The following is a 24181-nucleotide window of genomic DNA, read 5'->3' as shown; positions in this document are numbered from 1 at the left end:
ATTCTACAACAAAGGGAATTAATTAATAGTGATATTAGTAAAGGTATAAATTCTTACATATATTTATTTACATGAAATTATGCCCATATTTATATGTGTTTATTATATTTAAATTTCATTTTCTGCAAATTTTGGTGAATTAATTCGTTGTAATTTAATTTATATGATTTATTCTTTGAAATTGCCAAAAACCGCAAAATCTGAAATAATTTTAATTAAAATAGTAAATATTAATATATTTGAACTAAAATTTTTCTGTACATGTATATATATAAAATATAAATTTTGTATTAATTTCGTGAATTATAGTTAAGTATAAATATTATTATAAAGTTTGCTAAAAAAAAACAAACCGCATAATCTGAATTAATTTAAATTAAAATAGTAAATATTAATATTTTTAAACGAAATTTTTTCTGTACAGATTGTGTATTAATTTCGTGAAATATTGTTGAGTATAAATATTATTATTAATTTTTTCTAAAAAAACAAACCGCATAATCTGAAATAATTTTAATTATAATAGTAAATATTAATATTTTTAAACGAAACTTTTTCTGTACATATATAAATATGAGATATGATTTGTGTATTAATTTCGTGAATTATTGTTGAGTATAAATATTATTATTAATTTTTTCAAAAAAACGCATAAAATAAGGAATTTCATAAATTGGGTTAAAAATAGATAATTCTGAAAAAAAATAATAATTTATTTTATTGTTACTGTATTTATTTCATTTAAATGATTTTTGTGAAAATTTGTGATATTTAAATTTTAAAGAAAATAAATTAATTATCTAAATAGTTAGTAAAGGCGAAAAGAAAGAAAAATGAAATTAATAACTAAAATTAATTTATTTTGGTGAATAAGAATATACCCCAACTCATTTAATAATAAGTTATAGTTCGTGTAGATTTTAATCTTGAGGAAATTAATTATTCAAGTACTAAATATAACAATAAGCTATTAAGAAATTAATTAAATAAAATAAAACTTTATAAATAATTATTTATATGTAAGTTGTTATAAATTTATTTCTATTATGCATTATAATGTTGCATTTATATGAAAACAGTAACATGATAATTAAAAGGCTTGATGGTAAGGAAATGCCGAACCATGCTTCCGGCATGTAAAAAACGTGGGACGTGTTTTCCGGCACGTAAAATACGGCGAACACAGTAAGGTTGTTTAACCTGACCTGTGGCTCGAGCAACATTGTACTGGAGGAGTGACGACTCCCACTAAGTTAGGGGTTTTGGTTTACCTCACCCTAACAGGCCCTTACATATATCAAACAAAGATCATATGTGTTTCATTCATTAAATAAGTAATCGAATTCAAGCCCTAACACTCAAGCAGAAGTGTTAGTAAATCACGTCCTGGTTGAAATAGACTACATTTAATAATTATAAGTTTATTAAGCTGATTGGGGTTATTAAGTAAGTTAATTCGAGTAATAATATTATTATTTTGATAATATTGACTCAAGTATTTGATTTTGTTAACATTTTCAAGAAAGAGGTGTATTTTATTTAATGTATAAAATTCGTATAAAAAAAATACTTCGATAAAAGTGTATTTTGATTATATTTTATTAATTGATTACTATCTTATCTTTATAAAAATAAATTTAACTAAAGTATTGAAAAATAAATTCGTAAATGCAATCCTTATTCATACTACTAATTACTTATTTTATAAATCGCCTATTGTACCCTTACAACACGTCTTATATAAGACTGTCTTACGACGAGACGACTTTAATAGAATTTAATGGGTGAAAGCTAAAAATAAAACCCATTTTACCACAAATAAACCGACATACCCTTACTCCCTCGTACAAAACCCACGGTTCCCAATCCCTCTCTTTCCCTAACTCCCTCTTCTATCTCCCTTCTTCCTCCATTCTTTCCCCTCACAAGAAAAAGCCCTACCGTCACCACCAGGCCTGCCACCGCAGCCCGTGCATCGCCAGAAGGAGCCCAGCCACGAGTTCCACCACCATACCAACTCCTTCCTCTTCCTTCAATGGTGATTGAGGTAATCCACAAACTACTCTATTTAAGTATTAATTGAATGTTTTAAAGTAGTTTGGTATTTGTGGATTCAATTTGAGTCATGGATTCAATTTGGGTATCAACTTGAAATTAAGATGAGTATATGGATTCAATTAGTAATTGAGTTGTTTTTAATGTTGATTAGAATTGGTTATTTGGGTTATATGGTTTCTAGTATGAAATTTAGTAATTGGATATCGAAATTTCAGCTCAAAAACTGAGCATTCTGTTTTGGCCATTTTCGGGTTAGTTGTAATTGTTTTTAGGTTCTGCTGTCTTCTTAGAATTTGTAGAGCTTCGAGTCGCGGTCGTGTGGGCACTTGATACGCCCCGAGATGAATTCGTATGAGGAAGTTATGTCCAAAATACTAGTAGACTGTCATAAAAATCAACAATGAGATTCCGTTTTGTTCTGTCCGAATTTGTGTTGCTGTTTTTGAAATAGTTAGAGTCATTTTGGGGTTTTGGTGTCTTCATGATATTTGTAGAGCTTCGAGTCGCGATCACGTAGGCACTTGAATCGCCCCAAGATGAGTTCGTATGAGAGAGTTATGTTCAAAACAGTGACATACCCGCTGGCTGTTAAGAAAATCAATATTGAACCTTCTGTTTTGGCCATTTACGGGTTAGTTGTGATTGTTTTTAGGCTCTGGTGTCTCTATGATATTTGTAGAGCTTCGAGTCGCGATCACGTAGGCACTTGAATCGCCCCGAGATGAATTCGTATGAGAGAGTTATGACCAAATTACTAACAAGTATCCTGTTATGGTACTAAAATGGAATTTATTATGTGGGATTAGGAAGTATAAAATAAGTTGGAGGTTTAAGGTTATTTATTGAATAATATGAGTGTTTGGTTCAAGTATAAAATTTGGGAACATAAGAATTGCTTGGTATTTTAAATGATGATGAATTGATTTATATTTAAAGTAATGATTATGATTTCAAAAGAAAATTTAGTGAATTCTTGTTTCATTTTGGATTTACTTGTTCATAATTAAAGTTGTGGTTCAAATTGAGTACTCCAAGTGTTTAGGGTTATTATTTATTATTCAATTGGATTTTATTGATTGATATTGTTGAGTTATGGGTTCTTATTTGATTAGTATGGGTAATTGGTTCTAGTATCAAAATTGCAAACTTAAGTAGCGATTGGGTGTTTGATTGGTGATATTATGTGGATATGATATAGTTGGGTATTTTGGATTTAAAATTGGTTAAATTCCATTGATGTTAACTCAAGTTTTTATATATTGATGGTTGATGATGAATTGATTGGTATTGTAATTATTGATTGTTATTTATGGCGTAGAAAGGTAATCTACAAGCAAACTACGATCCTATCTTTTAAATGTCATTCAAGTATTTCAAAGTTCAAGTTATGTTTTATAAGGTGTGGTATTACTACTTTTGATATTTGAGCAAAATCGTTTGGTGTTTGAAACTGTGGATTTTGACCTTGTTTGACCTTGCTCCTGGTCCTTATTAAATTATTATTTTGAATGTTCATATGTTTTTATATATGAGCTTTTAAATATTGTATTTATTTTAAAGAGATTACAAAAACATGTTTGGTATGTTACTAACTTATAAAATACGAGTCTTGAAATATTGTATTATGAAAATGAGGAATGATTGTTGATTTCAAAGAAAATCAATTGAATTATTGTTTTGTGTTATATTGAAATGTTCGACATTGAAAAATGTACGTTTTTGGGAATTGGCAACGGATATTTATATCCGGATTATTGTGAAATCCTATAGCTTGATAATAGGTAATGGTTATTCGGATCGGTCTCGAGCCCCCGATCCCGTTTCGTTCTTGCAAGAACCGTATTTTCGGTGATGACGATCACCCGTGTTCTCAGGATTTAGATCAAGCCTACTTCCTGACGGTCCATATATTCCCACGTTTTAAAGTGCTGTTAAATTATTGATTTAATCTGAATTTTGAATAAATACGTTTGGTACATAAAGTTTTGTTTGTTTCGCAAATGATATCATATTTGTCATTTGCCGTATTGTTTACGCTATTAACTTGTAGAGTTATAGCCGTGTTTTGATTCGTTATGAACTAAAGGTTCATAGCCGTATTTATGTCGATACCAAACGATCTTTTTAAAAGATTTTTGATTTACGCTATTAACTTGTAAAGTTATAGCCGTGTTTTGATTCGTTATGAACTAAAGGTTCATAGCCGTATTTATGTCGATACCAAACGATCTTTTTAAAAGATTTTTGATTTACGCTATTAACTTGTAAAGTTATAGCCGTGTTTTGATTTGTTATTAACTAAAGGTTCATAGCCGTATTTATGTCGATACCAAATGATCTTTTAAAAGAGTTTTGATTTGGATAAAATAATGTTTATAAATGGTTACCAAGTAAACAAGGTATTTGATTGGAGATGTTTATTAATGACTTGTATACAAATGTAGTAGTTTGTTGGATTACTCAACAATGCAATTGTTGACAGTTTTTTTTTATAGGGCCTATCTCTTACAGGGGATAGATCCACTTTCAGGTTGCCATCTTTAGTGCGAATGGATGTGCTGCTCATTTATGTATCATGTGTTGCGATAGCGAGGACATCGTTTTCGGAAGGTTAACTTATAATGATATTTTGACAAATCATGTTTTTTTTTTTTTGAAAAAAAATAGATATTCTATAATGTATTAACTTAGTTCATAACTGGGTTGTAAGTAATTGTATTACAGTTATGTAAAGTTTTTAAATACTCTGATATTGGTTGCTGTGGCTATCGAGCCACAGGTCGGATTCAGCCCAGACTTTTATAAGTCTTCCGCTGTCCATTGTAGACAATATTATTATATTGTTTACGCTGGTTTGGGCTGTTTCACTGGTACTCAAGCAGAAGGACCAGAAATATATTTAAATAAATCTAATCTTAAGATGAATTCCCTATAATACATAAGATACCTTGCATATTATTTATTGTAATGCACTTATCTTTGCATATTACTTAGTGCAATGCAAATATTTTCTATACTTGTATAATGGCGGTAAGTTTTTATACTCGGTTTTTTTAAAACTGACCGATTTCCATCGGCTGTTCCCATATTTCGGGAGCAGATGCTGTAGGTAACTTTACATGAAGTTGTTAAAAAGCTGTTGTGTTATGTATGTGAGATTAAGATATTCTATGTATATAGTTTATGTTATGGACGATAGTTATGTACTAAAGAAAGATGTAATATGTAAAATTATGTTTTAATAATTTAAGTTTTCTTTGTTTTTTTGAAAATACTGTTTTGTTTTATTTCTATTTCGCAATAATCACGGTTCGATAGACTTCCGCTTTAGCATTACTTACTATTATATTATATTAAACCTATATTTAGGAAAGAGCAGTCCGTTACACTTGGTATCAGAGCCAATGTTATTCGAACGATCGGATCTTCTTATCTGATACTAGGAAACACCGTGATAATTTATGTTTTGAAAAAAAAAAAGTGTGCTTTGTAATTTAAAATATAGCTAACGCAACACTTCCCTACTTAATTAAAGGATGCCAAAAGGTGGTGATAGAGGGTGTATCGCAAGAGGCGAACCTTTGGAGATGAGGAACGATTTTGCTGAAGATACGACGCAAGATGCAAGAATTCAGGCTCTGGAAAATCAATTAAGAATGATGGAAAGAACTAACGAGAGGCTGTTGAACTTAATGGAGAAGCAGATGAGTCATTCCCATGAAGATGATGAAGGGAGATTTTATATGAGATTGTCTAGTCATCAACCTCCAAAATATGATGAAGAACCTGATCCAGTTCGCTTTGAGGATTGGATTGTAGAAATGGAGAAACTATTGGAGGCCATAAACTGCCCGTCAAAGATGAAAGTTAAATTAGCCGCATTCTACTTAACAGGCACTGCTGAATTATGGTGGAGGACTGTAAAACAAACTGCCATAGATTCTACTTGGGAACAATTTATAAAGAAGCTTCGTGATCAATTTTACCCACCCTCGCTTCAGAGAAAGAAAGAGAATGAATTCTTGTTTCTGAGGCAGGGAACCATGTCAGTGATCGAATACGCAAGTAAGTTCAGAGAGCTGGCTAGATTCGCTACCGAAATAGTGATCTCTGATCGGGGCAAGGCGATAAGATTTTTTTGAGGGTCTGAACCTTAGAATCCAAAAGGGCACTCCTAGATACCAAGATTTTGATGATTTGTACAACCAAGCCTTGGAGTACGAGCGTATTTTGGAAAAAGAAGACGGGTTTAATAAAAGAAAGAATGAATCTAGTGGGGGCGGTGGATACAAGAAGGCCAGGAATGAGGCGAAGAAGCCGTTTCAGACTGTAGCAAGGCCGACACAGTGGAAATGTAGGTTATGTGGAAAAGATCATCGAGGCCGAAATTGTAATGGGAAGATTGTATGTTACAAATGCCACAAGGAGGGACATCTGGCTAATAACTACAGGGAAATGTTAAATCAGAGCAGAACAACGTCGGAAGCTGCAGGTAACAGAGCATTTGGCACTCAGAGGAATGAGACTAGAGCATCCGTAGGCCTGCATGCAATTGGAGATCATGATGATGGTTTACACCAGGAGTTTGAAGTTGAAGGTAAAGTAATTTCTGGAAAATTTCTTTTTGGTAATTTAACAGCAAATGTTTTGTTTGATTGTGGAGCGGATAGGTCTTTTATTTCTAGTGCTTTTCTCCGCATATCTTCTATTTCTTTAAAGCCTCAAAAATCCCAATTGTCTATCCATTTACCTGATGGTACACCTTTCTTGTGTGATCGTATCTTTTATAATTTTCCATTGGAGATTTGTGGGAACCTTTTACCAGTTGACTTGATTCAGTTTGATTTGGGAACATTTGATATCATTTTGGGTATGGATTGGTTAGAGAGATATTCGGCGGAGATTTTGTGTAAGGAAAAGGTTGTTAGAATAAAAACTCCTGAGGGAATAAAGTGTATTCGGAAGAACTCAAAATCTCAGCAAGAGACAATTTCTGCAATTCAAACGTTACAAATGATAAGACATGGAGATGAAGGGTTCTTATGTTTTTGTTACTACTGAGGAAGTGAAACACAAACCTAGTTTACAAGAAACCCCGATAGTTCAAGAATATTTTGATGTGTTTCCTGAAGAATTACCCGGTATACCTCCAAAAAGAGAAGTAGACTTCCATATTAATCTTATTCCTGATGCCACCCCTATTTCTAAAACTCCTTACCGTTTTGCTCCAGCTGAATTGGCTGAGCTGAAGAAGCAGCTTGATGAATTGCTGGAAAAAGGTTTCATTCGACCTAGTGTTTCACCATGGGGAGCTCCGGTTCTCTTTGTCAGAAAGAAAGATGGAAGTATGAGGCTATGCATTGATTATAGGGAGATCAATAAGATTACCATCAAGAATCGTTATCCTTTGCCAAGGATAGACGACCTTTTTGATCAGTTGGGGGAGCAAGGGTCTTTTCGAAGATAGATTTGAGGTCTGGTTATCATCAATTAAGGATTGCCGAAGAAGATATTCCTAAGACTGCATTCAGAACCAGATACAGGCACTATGAGTTTCTAGAAACGCCATTTGGTCTAACGAATGCTCCAGCAGCATTCATGGATCTCATGCAAAGATACTTCAACCCTTACCTGGATAAGTTTGTAGTGGTGTTTATTGATGATATATTGGTGTATTCGAAGAATGAAGAGCAACATGAGAAGCACTTAACGATAGTTTTGGAGAAATTGAGAAAGGAGAAACTTTATGGCAAATTTAGTAAATGTGAATTTTGGTTAGGAAAGATATCTTTCTTAGGGCACGTTGTTTCGAAGGATGGAATTTCTGTTGACCCTGAAAAGATTAGGGCGGTGATGGAATGGCCGAATCCAAAGAGTGTTACTGAAGTAAGAAGTTTCTTAGGCTTAGCAGGCTACTACAGGAAGTTTGTGGAAAATTTTTCTAAAATTGCCCGACCGTTATTTGAGTTGCTTAAAAAGGGAGTTCGGTTTCAATGGGGCGAGAAGCAGAGTAAATCACTAGAAGAGCTTAAGAGGAGACTTACGATTGCACCTGTGTTGACCATGCCCGACTTTGGGAAAGCATTTGAGGTATATTGTGATGCATCAAAGGAAGGTTTGAGATGTGTGCTGATGCAAGAAGGCAAAGTAGTAGCTTATGCGTCCAGGCAATTAAGGCCACACGAGTTGAATTATCCAGTACACGACATTGAACTAGCAGCCGTAATTTTTGCCCTGAAGTTATGGAGACATTATCTCTATGGAGTACCATGCAAGATCTTCACTGATCATAAAAATTTGAAATATGTCTTCACTCAGAAGGAACTGAATATGCGACAAAGGCGGTGGCTGGAAATCATTAAAGACTTTGAAGTTGACATAAATTATCATCCTAGAAAAGCAAACAAAGTGGCAGATGCATTGAGTAGAAGGCCGAGGATATCTGTAAATGCTATAATGACGATACCTTAGGAGCTATACCGAGAAATCCAGAAGTTAGATCTAGAAATTTTTAATCACTGTCAAGTTGCTGAGTATTTGGGAGCAATGACTATACAACCGAATTTGTTCGAAAGAATTATAGAAGCACAACAAGAAGATCCCGAGATAATCGAATTAATCATTCGAGTTCAAAGAAAAGAGACGGAAGCGTTCGAAGTGGGTAAGAAAGGTGAACTAAGTATGAACGGGAGATTGTGTATACCAGACAACACAGAGCTGAAAGAAGAGATTTTGAAAGAAGGACACCAATGAATGTTTCACTTACACCCTGGTAGAGATAAGATGATTGAAGAATTAAGGAAATTATTTTGGTGGAAAGGTATGAGAAAAGAAATAGCTGAATTTGTATCTCGGTGTTTGATTTGCCAGAAGGTGAAATTTGAAAGACAGAAGAGTTCTGGACTACTTCAACCATTAGAAATTCCTGAATGGAAATGGGATTCCATATCCATGGATTTTGTAGTTGGATTACCAAGAACGCAACGAGGAAATGACACAATTTGGGTAATAGTTGATAGATTGACCAAAGTTGTAAGATTCCTGCCAATGAAGGGAACATGGTCAGTGAAACAATTAGCTGACGCTTATGTTCGAGAAATTATCAGATTACATGGAGTACCGAGAACCATTGTGTCTGATAGAGATCCAAAGTTTTTGTCACGATTTTGGGAAAAGTTGCAAGAAGCATTCGGATCGAAATTATGTTTAAGTACCGCATTTCATCCGGCTACTGATGGCCAAACTGAAAGAACCATCCATATATTAGAGGATCTTTTGAGATGTTGTATCCTTGAATTTGGTGGTTCATGGGAGCAGAAATTGCCTTTGATAGAGTTTTCATACAACAACAACTATCAAACCAGCATCAAGATGGCACCAAACGAAGCCTTATACGGGAGGAAATGTCGAGTGCCGTTGTGTTGGGATCAGATGGACCGAAATGTGCCTGAAGGACCAGATCTTATTCAAGACTCTATTGATAGCTTAAGGGTGGTGCAAGAGAACATAAAGGCAGCACAAAGTAGACAGAAGAGTTATGCAAACAACCGTCGCAGAGCTTTACAATTTGATGAAGGTGATAAAGTATTTCTAAAAGTTTCGCCAACGAAAGGAGTCCAACGCTTTAGGATAAAAGGGAAATTAAGCCCTAAATTTATCGGACCTTTTGAAATTTTGAAAAGAGTAGGAGAAGTGGCATGCGAACTAGCTTTACCCCCAAGTTTAGCTAGAGTTCATAATGTATTCCATGTTTCTCAGTTGAGAAAATATATCCACGACCCATCACATGTGTTAGTTCATGAACCCCTCCGAATTGATGAAAACCTGGCTTATGAAGAAAAACCAATTAGAATTTTGGACCGTCAAGTGAAGGAATAGAGGAATAAAAGAATACCTCAAGTTAAAGTGCTATGGTCAAACCATCATGTCGAAGAAGCAACTTGGGAAAGCGAAGTTGATATGAGAGAACGCTATCCCCAATTGTTCTTTTAGGTTCAAGTTTCGGGACGAAACTATGTTAAGGGGGGAATAGTTGTAACAGACCCTTTTTCTTAATCTTAAATATTTTGACAAATTCAATAATCGTTTCGTTTTATTATTTTCTTTTTAATGTCGTTTCGAATTTTATTCAATCATTCTTAAGTTCTTGATTTTTTTATTTCTCTTAAAATAAATTAAATTACCTAAATATTAAATTTAGCTAAATTACCTACAATAAGTTAATCTTTTTATTTCCCGTATTAATTTATTAAAAATAAAGATATATATATAATAATAATAATTAAAAAAAAAGAGAAAAAAAAGGTTGGCGGCAAGAATTACGCTAAATGCCAAAAGAACATAATTAATCCTTATTCTAATTTTTTTTCTTGTCCATGAAGGAAAATTAAAATAATAATTAATCTAGCCTATTTATAACCCAAGCTAATTCCTAAAGCAATTAGAACCCAACCGTAGGAAAAAAGAAGGGAAGGAAAAAATCAGAATTTTTTTTCCTAAAATAAGCAAATTCCTAAATAAATTCTAAAAACCTAGAAAAATTCCTAAAAATCCTCAAAAAAATTTCAATAATATTATTTAGTGTTAATTATAGAAATTCAAGGAGAGGAAGCTAATTTTGTGGCTAGAAATTCTACAACAAAGGGAATTAATTAATAGTGATATTAGTAAAGGTATAAATTCTTACATATATTTATTTACATGAAATTATGCCCATAAATTTTTATATGTGTTTATTATATTTAAATTTCATTTTCTGCAAATTTTGGTGAATTAACTCGTTGTAATTTAATATATATGATTTATTCTTTGAAATTGCCAAAAACCGCAAAATCTGAAATAATTTTAATTAAAATAGTAAATATTAATATATTTGAACTAAAATTTTTCTGTACATGTATATATATAAAATATAAATTTTGTATTAATTTCGTGAATTATAGTTAAGTATAAATATTATTATAAATTTTGCTAAAAAAAAAACGAACCGCATAATCTGAATTAATTTAAATTAAAATAGTAAATATTAATATTTTTAAACGAAATTTTTCTGTACATTATATGAGATATAGATTGTGTATTAATTTCGTGAAATATTGTTGAGTATAAATATTATTATTAATTTTTTCTAAAAAAACAAACCGCATAATCTGAAATAATTTTAATTATAATAGTAAATATTAATAATTTAAACGAAACTTTTTCTGTACATATATAAATATGAGATATGAGTTGTGTATTAATTTCGTGAATTATTGTTGAGTATAAATATTATTATTAATTTTTTCAAAAAAACGCATAAAATAAGGAATTTCATAAATTGGGTTAAAAATAGATAATTCTGAAAAAAAAATAATAATTTATTTTATTGTTACTGTATTTATTTCATTTAAATGATTTTTGTGAAAATTTGTGATATTTAAATTTTAAAGAAAATAAATTAATTATCTAAATTGTTAGTAAAGGCGAAAAGAAAGAAAAATGAAATTAATAACTAAAATTAATTTATTTTGGTGAATAAGAATATACCCCAACTCATGTAATAATAAGTTATAGTTCGTGTAGATTTTAAACTTGAGGAAATTAATTATTCATGTACTAAATATAACAATAAGCTATTAAGAAATTAAATAAATAAAATAAAACTTTATAAATAATTATTTATATGTAAGTTGTTATAAATTTATTTCTATTATGCATTGTAATGTTGCATTTATATGAAAACAGTAACATGATAATTAAAAGGCTTGATGGTAAGTAAATGCCGAACCATGCTTCCGGCATGTAAAAAACGTGGGACGTGTTTTCCGGCACGTAAAATATGGCGAACACAGTAAGGTTGTTTAACCTGACCTGTGGTTCGAGCAACATTGTACTGGAGGAGTGAGGACTCCCACTAAGTTAGGGGTTTTGGTTTACCTCACCCTAACAGGCCCTTACATATATCAAACAAAGATCATATGTGTTGCATTCATTAAATAAGTAATCGGATTCCATGCCCTAACACTCAAGCAGAAGTGTTAGTAAATCACGCCCTGGTACTCAAGCAGAAGGACCAGAAATATATTTAAATAAATCTAATCTTAAGATGAATTCCCTATAATACATAAGATACCTTGCATATTATTTATTGTAATGCACTTATCTTTGCATATTACTTAGTGCAATGCAAATATTTTCTATACTTGTATAATGGGGGTAAGTTTTTATACTCAGTTTTTTTTAAAACTGACCGATTTCCATCGGCTGTTCCCATATTTCGGGAGCAGATGCTACAGGTAACTTTACATGAAGTTGTTAAAAAGCTGTTGTGTTATGTATATGAGATTAGGATATTCTATGTATGTAGTTAATGTTATGGACGATAGTTATGTACTAAAGAAAGATGTAATATGTAAAATTATGTTTTAATAATTTAAGCTTTCTTTGTTTTTTTTGAAAATACTGTTTTGTTTTATTTCTTTTTCGCAATAATCACGGTTCGATAGACTTCCGCTTTAGCATTACTTACTATTATATTATATTAAACCTATATTTAGGAAAGAGCAGTCTGTTACAGCATCAGTCAAAATTGGAGTGATTGACATCGACTTTGACCCAATCGACACCTTTGATGAGGAACCGATCTCTCTCATAGAGCCCTTTGGACTCTTTTGCTATTTCTATTTTATACAATTAAATTAGTATAAGCATGCAATTAAAAAAATAAAAATAAATAAGGTACAAATGAGTATTACCATGTTAGTGAATCGGACCCAAGCATATGGCCATGTGACGAAACTACCTAGGGCGTCTGATAGTTTCTCAAGGCTCCATTCTAGCATTGGAACCGGGAGTGAGAAATCTTCAAACCCCTTTACAATAGTTTCCACGGCCACACTAATGTGGCCACTTGTAACAGGCATCGAATGCACTGTTTGGCCCTCTTTGGTTGGCTGGGCCACACTATATGCAACCTCAGTTAAGTCGCCATCACTAGCAACACCTGACTGAGGCAGCAAAAGAGAACAAGGAGTCGCCTCCTGAAAATTGTGTCGTTTAGTATCATAAGCATCATAATAAAATTTTAAAACGCATTGAATTTTAAAAACTATGTAGCTGTACAGCTGGCTCCGGAGTTGTCTCCGGATCTTGAGCAACGGAGTTCATGGTCTCCAGTGTTGGCTCGGGTGTAGTAATGGGCTGGGGTGCTACGGGGGTAATGGGCTCGGGTGTTGGCTCGACTGAAGCGTTAGGATCCCCATGTTGACTTTGCTGATCCTCGACAATCAGGTTTGCCAAGTCAACAATGGGTGCTCCCATCTTTTGCAGCACGAGTGCCAACTTGGCGAGCACGTGCTTCGTGATCTCAGCTCGGAGGGTTGCGACTTCATCAGGTCGCATCGTTAGGGATTGAGAAGCCACAACCTCTTTGCCGAATGCCTTCGTTACCCCCACGCGGACGCCTCCTTTGCCAACTACCCGCCCTTTATGGTCTTTCCCTAAGACCATATGCAATGCGTCGACATTGCCTATTAGGGTGAACTCCCCCGTAGCTTCTTTTTCCTTCCAGCCCATCTGTTCAAATAAAAAGTGACATATATAACAATTAGTATAAGTAAATCTAAGCCCAAAAATACAAAACAAATCAAGAATATACTTAATAATTTCTAAACTCACCACAACATCAGCAACCTTCTTCGTTCCCGGATCAATGATTGTATATTTACCACTTGCATCTCGGGAATGAAGTCCGCAATACCAATCCCGCACCCGATCTCCAGTGGGAGTATTCACGGATGTGGAGCTAATCGTAGATGAGGACGTGGATGGACTTTGATTGGGGTATAAACCCGCATCCACCCACTCTTTTCGGACCTCATCGTACGTTCTTGTGCCCAAGCGATGGTAAAACTTCCTTTTGCTTGCTGATGCAGAAGCTTTACCACGCTTTTCCTAATTAATCAATGGAAATCGAATGTCATGTATTAGTTTAATGATTCAATGAAAAAAAAGTAAATTCAAATCAAAAGCTATAAAATAATATGGAATACTTACAACTTCAATGGGAGTTGTTCTTTTGGCAACAAAAGCCTCCCATTCCTTCTGAGATATGTGACCCCATATCTCGTAGGGCATCTTCGAAGGTGCTTGCTCTGCACCTTCGTTTCCCGTTTTGACCTTTTTGGTCGTACGGGCACGTTTCTTCGTAATTAAGCCAGTGACTAGCTTGGATTTGAAATCTCTGAATCTTTCAGCAACAGCTGAAAGAAACACATTCTTCTTCTCCTCATCGCTCTCGATGTGGAAAAGATTCTACAAAAAAAAAAATTTATATTTATTAATGTCAATTAAATTTATTTTTAAAATGAAACCAAATAAATAAAAATATTAAAGTTGCTTACCACAGTATCATTCTATAAAGAGTTCTTCAAACCCTCTGAAACCTCGTTCCACGCGTGTAATATGAAAATCTTGCGGATACATAGGCCCACATGTTTTCCATATTGCCTACGCCATTTTGCGCAGGGTTGACCCAATGCATTGTATTCCAAATGCATGGGTTCTGTGACCTTGAGGTTTTTCGTAGGACCTCGCCCTTTTCTTTTCTTACCGGTTGTGGGAGCATCCATTGGAGAGGCGTCTTCAGTTTCATAGTCATTGTCAATGCGTGGAGCGTCTTCAGCCATACGCTCGTATCTCACAATTTGGTCCTCTTCGGTGTCATGACTATGTTGCTCATTATCTGAGGTCTCAATCTCGGGGACAATTTCGTTTCTGAATAGATGCATTGTATATCAGTACCTGAAAGAGCATGATAAAAATATATTAGAACATATATAGAAACATAAATTCATTTCTAACAAAATAGTGTTGTGAGTTAAAAGTGCTAAAAATATAGAAATATATTATGACTATGATTTACAATTCTAATACGTTCAATACAATAATATATATACCAAATAGTGTTGTGTGCAAAGTTTCATACCTTGTGAATCACTTAATTCAAATGTATTCCTTCCGTGTGATCTACACGCATATAACCAACATCTATATCATCTTGATCCACTGATTTTGGATTGATAAAGGGCGGGGAGTCTTCAAAAGCTTCATATTCTTCCTCATCCTCAACATCGCCTATACCAAGAATGCTTCTTTTTCCTGGTACAACAATAGACCAATTTTTATCAGACGGGTCTACAATGTAGAATACTTGCTTGGCTTGTGTGGCTAGTATGAATGGCTCCTCACTATCACGCAAACGAGCTAAGTCTACAAGAGTGAATCCACAAGGGTCGTCGTTTTTTATGCATCGTCGATTATTATCTACCCACTTACATTTGAAAAGACCAATAGTGAAAGTGCAGTAGTCAAGCTCCCATATTTCATGTACCCGCCCGTAGTATACCAATTTAGCATCAATCGGCGCTTGATCTTTGGCACTCGCGTAAAATGTAGATGACGCCAAAATAGAAACCCCACTATTCTGTAGATAAGAAGACTTCTTATCTTGACCCTCAGTTGAAAATGTGAAGCCATTGACATCGTAACCCTCATATTTGTTGACATCATCACGAGGACAAAAAGCTAACCACTTAACAATTTTTGATACACCCTTGAGTTCTTCCCTTATTACTCGATTATGAAACCAATCAATAAACGTCTTGTTATGCAATTGCATCAATCCCCTATCCCCTTTACAAGGATATTTTGCGCGTAATATATCTAAATGCTCACTCAAAAAAGGATGGACTTCAGGAATATGATGCAACACGTACAAGTGTGCTTGTAGAAGACTGTCTCGAGGAGGTGTGATCAATTTGGAGCCAATTGTTCCTTTTCCTTCAAGCCTTCCTTCATGTCGAGAGGTGGGAAGTCCAATAGGCTTTGCCATGGCTAAATATTCGGCTATAAAGTTACTAATCTCATCGCTCACAGTGCCTTGAATCATACTCCCCTCGGGTTGTGCTGGATTCCTCACTTTGTTTTGTAAAACACCCATGTGTCTTTCAAAAGGATAACACGACCTTAAAAAAACTGGACCCAAAATCTTGATCTCACGAACGAGATGGATAATAAGATGAACCATTATGTCAAAGAAAGAAGGGGGAAAATACATCTCAAACTTGCATAAAATTACAATCACGTCGAGTTGAAGAGCATAAGTTTAAAGGGATCAAGAACTTTACTACAAATTGTGTTGAAGAATGAACACAGCTCGGTAATAGCATATCTCACATGTTTTGGAAGTATTCCACGGATTGCAATTGGTAAGAACACTTGCATCATTACATGGCAATCGTGAGATTTCATGCTTCCCAACTTGAGCTCACCATTTAGGCCCACAAATCTCTTCATGTTGGATGAGTACCCAGACGGAACCTTAATGCCATACAAAGACTCACAAAATGCCCGCTTCTCTGCTTTGGACAATGTGTAGCAAGCTGAAGGCAAATAAACTTTGTCATTACTCATCTTTTTCTTACCACCCTTTCCCTTGTTACTGCCACCAATTTCATCAGCTCTATTTCTTTTCTTACTCACTTTAAGATGTGCCCACAGCTCCGGACGAAGACCCTTACATTCAAACCAATCACGCACGGCCCAAACATCCTTTGTCTTACCCGGAATGTTCATGAGAGTCCCGAGTATGGCATCGCACACATTTTTCTCTATATGCATAACGTCAAGACAATGCCTAACCTGTAGATCTCTCCAATATGGAAGCTTCCAAAAGATTGATTCTTTTTTCCATAACCGGTCTTCACCCCCTTGCACTTTCCCTGTCTTACCAAATACATTCTCAACTCCTTTAACCTGTTCATAAACCTCATAACCGGTCAACGGTCGACGAGCTATACGGTCCTCAACCTCCCCGTTGAACATCTTCTTCTTCTTACGGTATTGGTGATCTCGTGGGAGGAACTTTCGATGGTGCATGAATACGTGTTTGCACTTAGGAATCCACGTGGATTCCATGTCATCGATACATATTGGGCATGCTTTCTTCCCTTTGTTCTTATACCCCGATAAGTTGCCATATGCCGGAAAATCATTAACGGTGCATAAAAGCATTGCACGCAAGGTGAACTCCTCATTAGCATATGCATCAAACACGAAAACACCTTCATCCCACATCTTTCTCAAATCCTCAACGAGAGGCGCAAGGTATACATCTATGTTATTGCCAGGTTGTTTAGGACCCGAGATAAGAAGCGAAAGCATAATGTACTTACGCTTCATACACAACCAAGGTGGCAAATTATAGATCACTAACAGCATCGGCCAAGTACTATGTTGAGAACTAAGATTTCCGAATGGGTTCATTCCATCCGTACACAGTCCGAGCCTTAAATTACAAACCTCATCCCCAAAAGTCTTATGTAACCTTTCAATACTCTTCCACTCCGGAGAATCAGATGGATGTGTGAGCAAGTGACCTTTCTTCACCCTATCTGCATGCCACCTCAAATTTAACGCATCTTTCTTTATGAAAAACAAGCGCTTGAATCTAAGTATTATTGGAAGATACCACAATACCTTAGCCGGGGGCCCTTTAGCATCCCGAGCCCCTTTACGCTTGTAGCGCGATAACCCACACCTAGGACACTCTTCTAAGTTCTCGTTTTCATTCCGATACAACACACGATCATTCGAACACGCATGAATCTTCTGGTACTCTAAGCCGAAAGGACACATGAGCTTTTTGGCATAATATGTCAACTTTGGAAGTTCATTTCCCTCAGGAAGCATCTCACCTAACGCTTCTAATAACATTGAGAAACTAGCGTCACTCCAACTGAACTTTGACTTAATGTTGAAAATTGTCAGCACTGCTGTTAGTTTGGTGAACTTTGTACATCCAGGGTACAAAGGCTTTTGAGAAGCCTCTGTCAACAAGTCAAAAACACGAGGACGTTTTCCTAACTCATCCTCGACTCCCTCCATCATCTCATCAACACGATCCACATCCTCATCGACATTCTCTTCATCCGTCTCATACCCATCAACATGATCTACTACATCCTCATTGACATCAGCCACATTATTGACGTCCACAACAACATTTTTCTCTTTGTAAACTCCCTCCTCACGATGCCAAACCCAATCATGATATTGAGGCCTAAACCCACGTCGAAGTATGTGCTCCCTAAGGATATCAACACTATCTATCTTTGATACATTTCCACATGTGACACATGGGCAATAAAAACCAACTCCCCCCATCCTAACTTGATGTTCAACTGCAATACTACAAAATTCTAATACGCCATCAATAAATTTTGACGATTCAATGCTTCCATACATCCAAGAACGATCTTTTGTCATCCTAATTAGTGTGATTAATTAATTCAAAACATAATTAATACACAACTTTTAACATATATACTTATTTCTAATTCTAATAAGTATAACAATTAACAACAAACCACATTTTTAACAAATATCACAAATATTTAACAAACTAATAACATAAACTTGAATAATGTAATATTCATAAATAAAATGATATCTTTAGCACTAAATTACTAAATTACTTGTTAAACAATAAAGATATGAACTTGCAAATTAGTAAAACGAATATAATAAACTTGATTTCGTGGGTTATAACATCTACAACAAAAACAGAGGAACAACATTAATATACACACAGTTGCCCTAATTTTCGAGTGTTTTCATGAATATCTTGCAAAACTTAAATGCTTAACAAATTAAAATGAGAAATAATACCTTAATTTCATGGGTTTTGAAGATGAACAAGACCAAAGATGAATTTCCAACAGTAGCAGCAGCGTGATTTTGAAGATGAAGAGTTAGCCCTAAATTCGTGGGTTTCGTGAGTTTTTGAAGGAAAAGCAACAATGGTGGGTTGAAATGTAATAGATTAAAACAAGAAAACTCAACAATACGTTGAAATTTCGTGGGTTTATATTGAATTGTCGTGGGTTTATATTGAATTGGGTTTAAAGAACTTACTTGAACAAGAAGAAGGAACTTGAAGAAGAATGTAATTAACGAACTTGAAGAACCGTGTGGGTTTTTCGTGTATGCGAAATTGAAGAGGAATGGAACTTGAAGAAGACAAGGGAATGAGAACTTGAAGAAGACAATGGTACAGTAGCAGCAGCGGTTTTCGACAATAACATGAAAATTCTCGTGTAAGTTAACGTTATAAAAGGCGGGTTTTGAAAAGAAAAAAAAAAGGGTTATTTGCTGCGGTTCACCAAGAACTGCAGCATTTAAGGGTGTTATTTGCTGCGGTTCTCTAAGAACCGCAGCATTTGATGATGTTATTTGCTGCGGTTCACTAAGAACCGCAGCATTTGAGTGTATTCTATGCTTAATGTATGCTTAAATGCTGCGGGGATGTTGAAAACCGCAGCATTTGATTAGTGTATTGCTGCGTATATTAAAAATCACAGCAAATGTTTAGCAGCAAATACGTTTTTTTCCACTAGTGTTCTTAGCTACCTCCTCCACCCTATTTAACTCCTCTAAATTGTAAAATATGCTCCAAAATTTTCAATTAAAATTCCTTTTAGGCCCTTCCAGGTCTAACTTTTTCATAGGCCCTTTTAAAGGCTTTGGCTAGGATGGTTTCATAGTTTATTTTAAAAAATAAAAAATAAAAAATAAAACTAGGACACCATTAAGGAGGACCTATAAGATCGCCCTTCTCCATTATCAACCTCATTATAAAAAAGAGTTTCCTTACACCATCAATCAATTCAAAGCAATTAGTCTACCTTGGCATCATTGGTGGGTGTGGCAATGGCTTCAACCCACTTAGATACATAATCAACGGCGACAAGGATATATTGATTCCCTTTTGAGGAGGGAAAAGGTCCCATATAATCAACACCCCAACATCAAAAATTTCAACTTCTAAAATACCAGTTTGAGGCATCTCATGCCCCCGCGAGATGTTTCCAATCCTTTGGCAAGAGTCACAAGCTTGAACAAAGGAGTGAGAATCCTTAAACATGGTGGGCCAATAGAAACCCGACTCCTTGATTTTTGCAACCGTCTTGGTGGGACCATGATGTCCACCATATGGTGAGTTGTGACATCTTGTAAGTACACCGTAGATTTCCCATCCTGGAACACACCTGCGAAATAGTCCATCTGCACACTCACGAAACAAAAAAGGATCATCCCAAAAATAATGTTTTACATCATAAAGAAACCTCTTTTTCTGTTGGTAGGACATATTAGGAGGTAGAGTACCACCCACCAAATAATTAGCATAATCTACATACCAAGGGTGTTGCTCTACAACTGTAAACAGGCGGTCATCGGGGAAAGAATCATCAATAGGAAGAGAATCCTTTCCCTCATCATACCTGATCCTTGACAAGTGATCTACAAAAACATTCTCTGCTCCCTTTCTGTCTTTAAGATCCACATTGAAATCCTGGAGCAAGAGAACCCAACGGAGGAGCCTAGGCTTCGTTTCCGCCTTAGCTATAAGATATTTCAGAGCTGCATGATCAGTGAAAAAACAATTTTAGAACCAACTAGATATGATCTAAATTTTTCTAAAGCATAAATCACAGCAAGAAACTCCTTCTCCGTGGTGGCATAATTAACTTGGGCTTCATCCAAAGTTTTACTTGCGAAATAAATAGCATGCAAAACTTTGTTCTTTCTTTGTCCTAGCACGACTCCTACTGCAAAATCACTGGCATCACACAAAGATCTTGAAAGGAAGATTCCAATCGGGTGCACATATGATAGGTGCCGATATCAAAGCTTGCTTAATCCTATTAAAAGCCTCAAGACACTCATCATTAAAATCAAATGGGTCATCCTTAAGTAAAAGCCGAGTTAGTGTTTTAGCAATTTTAGAAAATCTTTGAAAAAACGACGATAAAACCCCGCATGACCTAAGAAACTTCTAACCCCCTTAACATTAACTGGTGGAGGTAATTGCTCAATCACAATAACCTTAGCTTTATCTACTTGTATAACCTTATCAGACACATTATGACCAAGGACTACTCCTTCTGTCACCATAAAGTGACATTTTTCCCAATTAAGGACCAAATTGCAATCTTCACATCTTTTTAAAATTTAGTGAGATTAGCTAGACATGCATCAAATGAAGACCCATACACTAAAATCATCCATAAAGACTTCCATGATAGACTCTATGAACTCAGAAAAGATACTCATCATGCATCGTTGAAAAGTAGCGGGGGCATTACATAGACCAAAGGGCATCCTACGATATGCAAAAGTACCATAAGAGCATGTAAATGTGGTTTTTTCCTGATCTTCAGGGTGAATCGGAATTTGGAAAAATCTCGAGTACCTATCTAGATAGCAAAAGAATTTATGATTAGCTAACCTTTCTGACATTTGATCAATAAAAGGGAAAGGGATGTGATCTTTCTTGGTGGCAATATTTATTCTACGATAATCAATGCACATACGCCACCCTGTTACAGTTTTAGTGGGGATCATTTCATTGTTATTGTTTTTAATCACAGTCATCCTACCCTTTTTAGGAACTACCTGTATAGGACTCACCCACTTTGACTCAGAAATAGGATAGATAATACCTGCATCAAGTAATTTCATAACCTCTTTCTTAACTACTTCCTGCATGTTAGGATTCAACCTTCTCTAGGGTTGAATACATGGCTTGTGATTGTCCTCTAAATGTATCCTGTGCATACAAAAATTAAGGCTAATACCCTTGAGATCATCAATACTGTACCCAATTGCTTTTTTGTGGGTTCGAAGAACCTTAAGAAGTTAGGAAGTTTATGGGTCATCAATTGCAGTACTAATGATCACAGGATGCAATTCGTGCTCATCAAGAAATACATATTTTAAATGAGAAGGGAGAGGTTTTAGTTCGGGTTTCTTAACCTCTGCAGGTTTTGATTCGTGAACTAATTTTACTACCTTCTTGCTCTCCTTAGAGTCAAGCTCTTGAAGTGCGAGAGCCTTCTCTATAACATCCACCTCACTGCTCCAAATACCAGCTTCACCTGTACCAAAATCACCACAAAGTACTTCCTCCAAGGGATCCCTCGTAAGGACCTGTGTTAAGCTATCTTCACAAATAACATCAATCACATCAATACTACAACAATTTTCCTCTGACATAGGACCTTTCAAAACTTTCCCTAAATTAAAAGTGATATTATCATCTCCGACAGATAAAGTTAGTTTTCCATTTTTTACATCAATAATGGCTCCTGCAGTGTGGAGGAAAGGTCGACCTAACATTATTAGAATTTGTGTATCTTCGGCCATGTCTAAAACAACAAATCAACAGGGATAAAAATTTTACCAACTCTAACAAGGAAATCTTCTACAATACCTAAAGGGTATTTAACAGAACGGTTTGCCATTTGCAAGGTAATGTTAGTAACTTTTAAATCACCCATATTAAGCTTTGAACACACAGACGATGGCATAACACCAACACTAGCACCCAAATCACATAATGCTTTATCAATGAAGACATTTCCAATATGGCAGGGAATAGAAAAACTACCAGGATCCTTTAATTTAGGTGGAGATATATTTTGTAATAAAGCAATACATTCCTCTGTAAAAGCTACAGTCTCTACCTCATTAAAGGCTCTCTTCCTAGCCAAAATATCTTTCATAAATTTAGCATATGCAGGAACTTGTGTAATTTACTCTATGAAAGGAACTGTTACCTGTAAGTTTTTCACCACCTCCAGAAACTTACCAAACTGCTTATCCAACATAGAATGGTAGTTTGATAACTGGTTTCTGTACATCTCCACTCTTGTCTTGGGTTGTAATTTTCTTGGGAGTTGTACCTTGCAATGTATTATCAGAAATGTTAGTTTTACTCTGGAGTCCTATAGGGTCAGTAACAAAATCATTTGGTATAACAAAATCAATAGGTTAATGTGGTTGCGATGGTAGGGCTCCCTGCTGGCGAGTTTGTAGAGTAGAGGAAAGTTCTGCAATTTGATTATCTATAATTTTATTGTGAGCTAAAATCGAATCAATTTGTGCATCCCTACTCTGCATATGCTTTTGCATACTAGCCAACATAGTTTTAATTTCTGACAAGGCAGGGTCAGTTGGTGGAGGTGGAGTTTGCAGTTGGGTCCTTTTGTTGGGTGGTTGATAATATTTTTGTTGTGGTTGTTGTGGTGCTTGTTGTGGTTGTTGTGGAGGTGGAGGGTTTTGAACATTTCTACTCTGGTAAGAAAGATTTGGATGGTTCCGGAGACCATGATTATAAGTGTTGGAGTATGGGTTATTTTGCCTGTAGGTTTGGAAGTCATTAACTTGCTCCATGGAACTCCTACTATCTTGTGCCCAATGACCTACAAATCCACAATTTTCACAAAAAGTATCATTAGTATTATTGACAGCAGGAACATTAGCTAAAGAAGTAGGAATAGCAGTACTAATGTTATCTAATTTTTGGCAAATACAGGTTAATTGAGCTTGCAAAAAGGATACTGAATCGACATTATGTTTCCCCTTGTTTGTAAAACCTCTAGGATTCCCACATTGGGAATTATGAATAGCCATCTCTTCAATAATTGTTCCTGCTAAGTCTTCTTGGAGATTCATAAATCTTCCATTGGCTGCTGAGTCAAGTATTGATCTAGATGTATTTCAAATCCCGTTGTAGAAGGCTTGGATTATCTGCCACTGCGCCAATCCATGATGGGGACATTCTCTCTACAAATCCTTAAACCTTTCCCAAGCTTCATATAGACTTTCATCAGCTTCTTCGACAAAATTTTGGATTGAACTCCTTAATAAAGCTGTCCTCTCTGCAGGGTAATATTTATTATAGAAATTTAAAGGAAAAGAATCCCAGTTAATAATACCAAGTGCAGTTCTATTCAAACCATTGTACCACAATTTAGCTTTACCACATAAATAAAAGGGAAAAAGAATCTCCATAATTTGGTCCTGCGTGACCCCAGCTTGCCTAATAGTATTGCAGTATTGGCAAACATCCAAAATGTGAAGATTTAGATCTTCACCCTTAGCTCCGCTAAATTGCTTCCTTTCGACATGGTAATAAACTGGGGTTAAATCTCGAATTGTACTCCGTCGAGATCGGGTGTAGGGGCAAGGTGTGGAAAATCTTCCAAGGACAGTTGCGAATAATCGTTGACCTGACGAG

The 24181-nt window shown here is 35.3% G+C and overlaps 2 protein-coding genes and 1 pseudogene across 2 annotated transcripts; 2 read left to right on the top strand and 1 right to left on the bottom strand.

The window, feature by feature from the left end:
* Positions 1–5594: 5594 nt before the first annotated feature.
* On the top strand, positions 5595–7075 carry LOC130826461 (uncharacterized). The gene is made up of 3 exons (XM_057692049.1): positions 5595–6182; positions 6226–6938; positions 7039–7075. The coding sequence occupies exons 1-3, from the start codon at positions 5595–5597 to the stop codon at positions 7073–7075; spliced, it is 1338 nt and encodes a 445-aa protein (XP_057548032.1).
* A 14732-nt stretch (positions 7076–21807) lies between these two features.
* On the bottom strand, positions 21808–22802 carry LOC130826460 (uncharacterized). Its single transcript, XM_057692048.1, has 3 exons — positions 22699–22802; positions 22373–22644; positions 21808–22307 (listed from the first exon to the last, which is right to left on the bottom strand). The coding sequence occupies exons 1-3, from the start codon at positions 22800–22802 to the stop codon at positions 21808–21810; spliced, it is 876 nt and encodes a 291-aa protein (XP_057548031.1).
* A 902-nt stretch (positions 22803–23704) lies between these two features.
* LOC130827986 (small nucleolar RNA R71) lies at positions 23705–23797 on the top strand (annotated as a pseudogene).
* Positions 23798–24181: the final 384 nt, after the last annotated feature.

Source organism: Amaranthus tricolor, chromosome 11, assembly GCF_026212465.1.
Source record: "Amaranthus tricolor cultivar Red isolate AtriRed21 chromosome 11, ASM2621246v1, whole genome shotgun sequence".
Taxonomy (NCBI): domain Eukaryota; kingdom Viridiplantae; phylum Streptophyta; class Magnoliopsida; order Caryophyllales; family Amaranthaceae; genus Amaranthus; species Amaranthus tricolor.
This window is presented reverse-complemented; position numbering and strand designations above follow the sequence as displayed.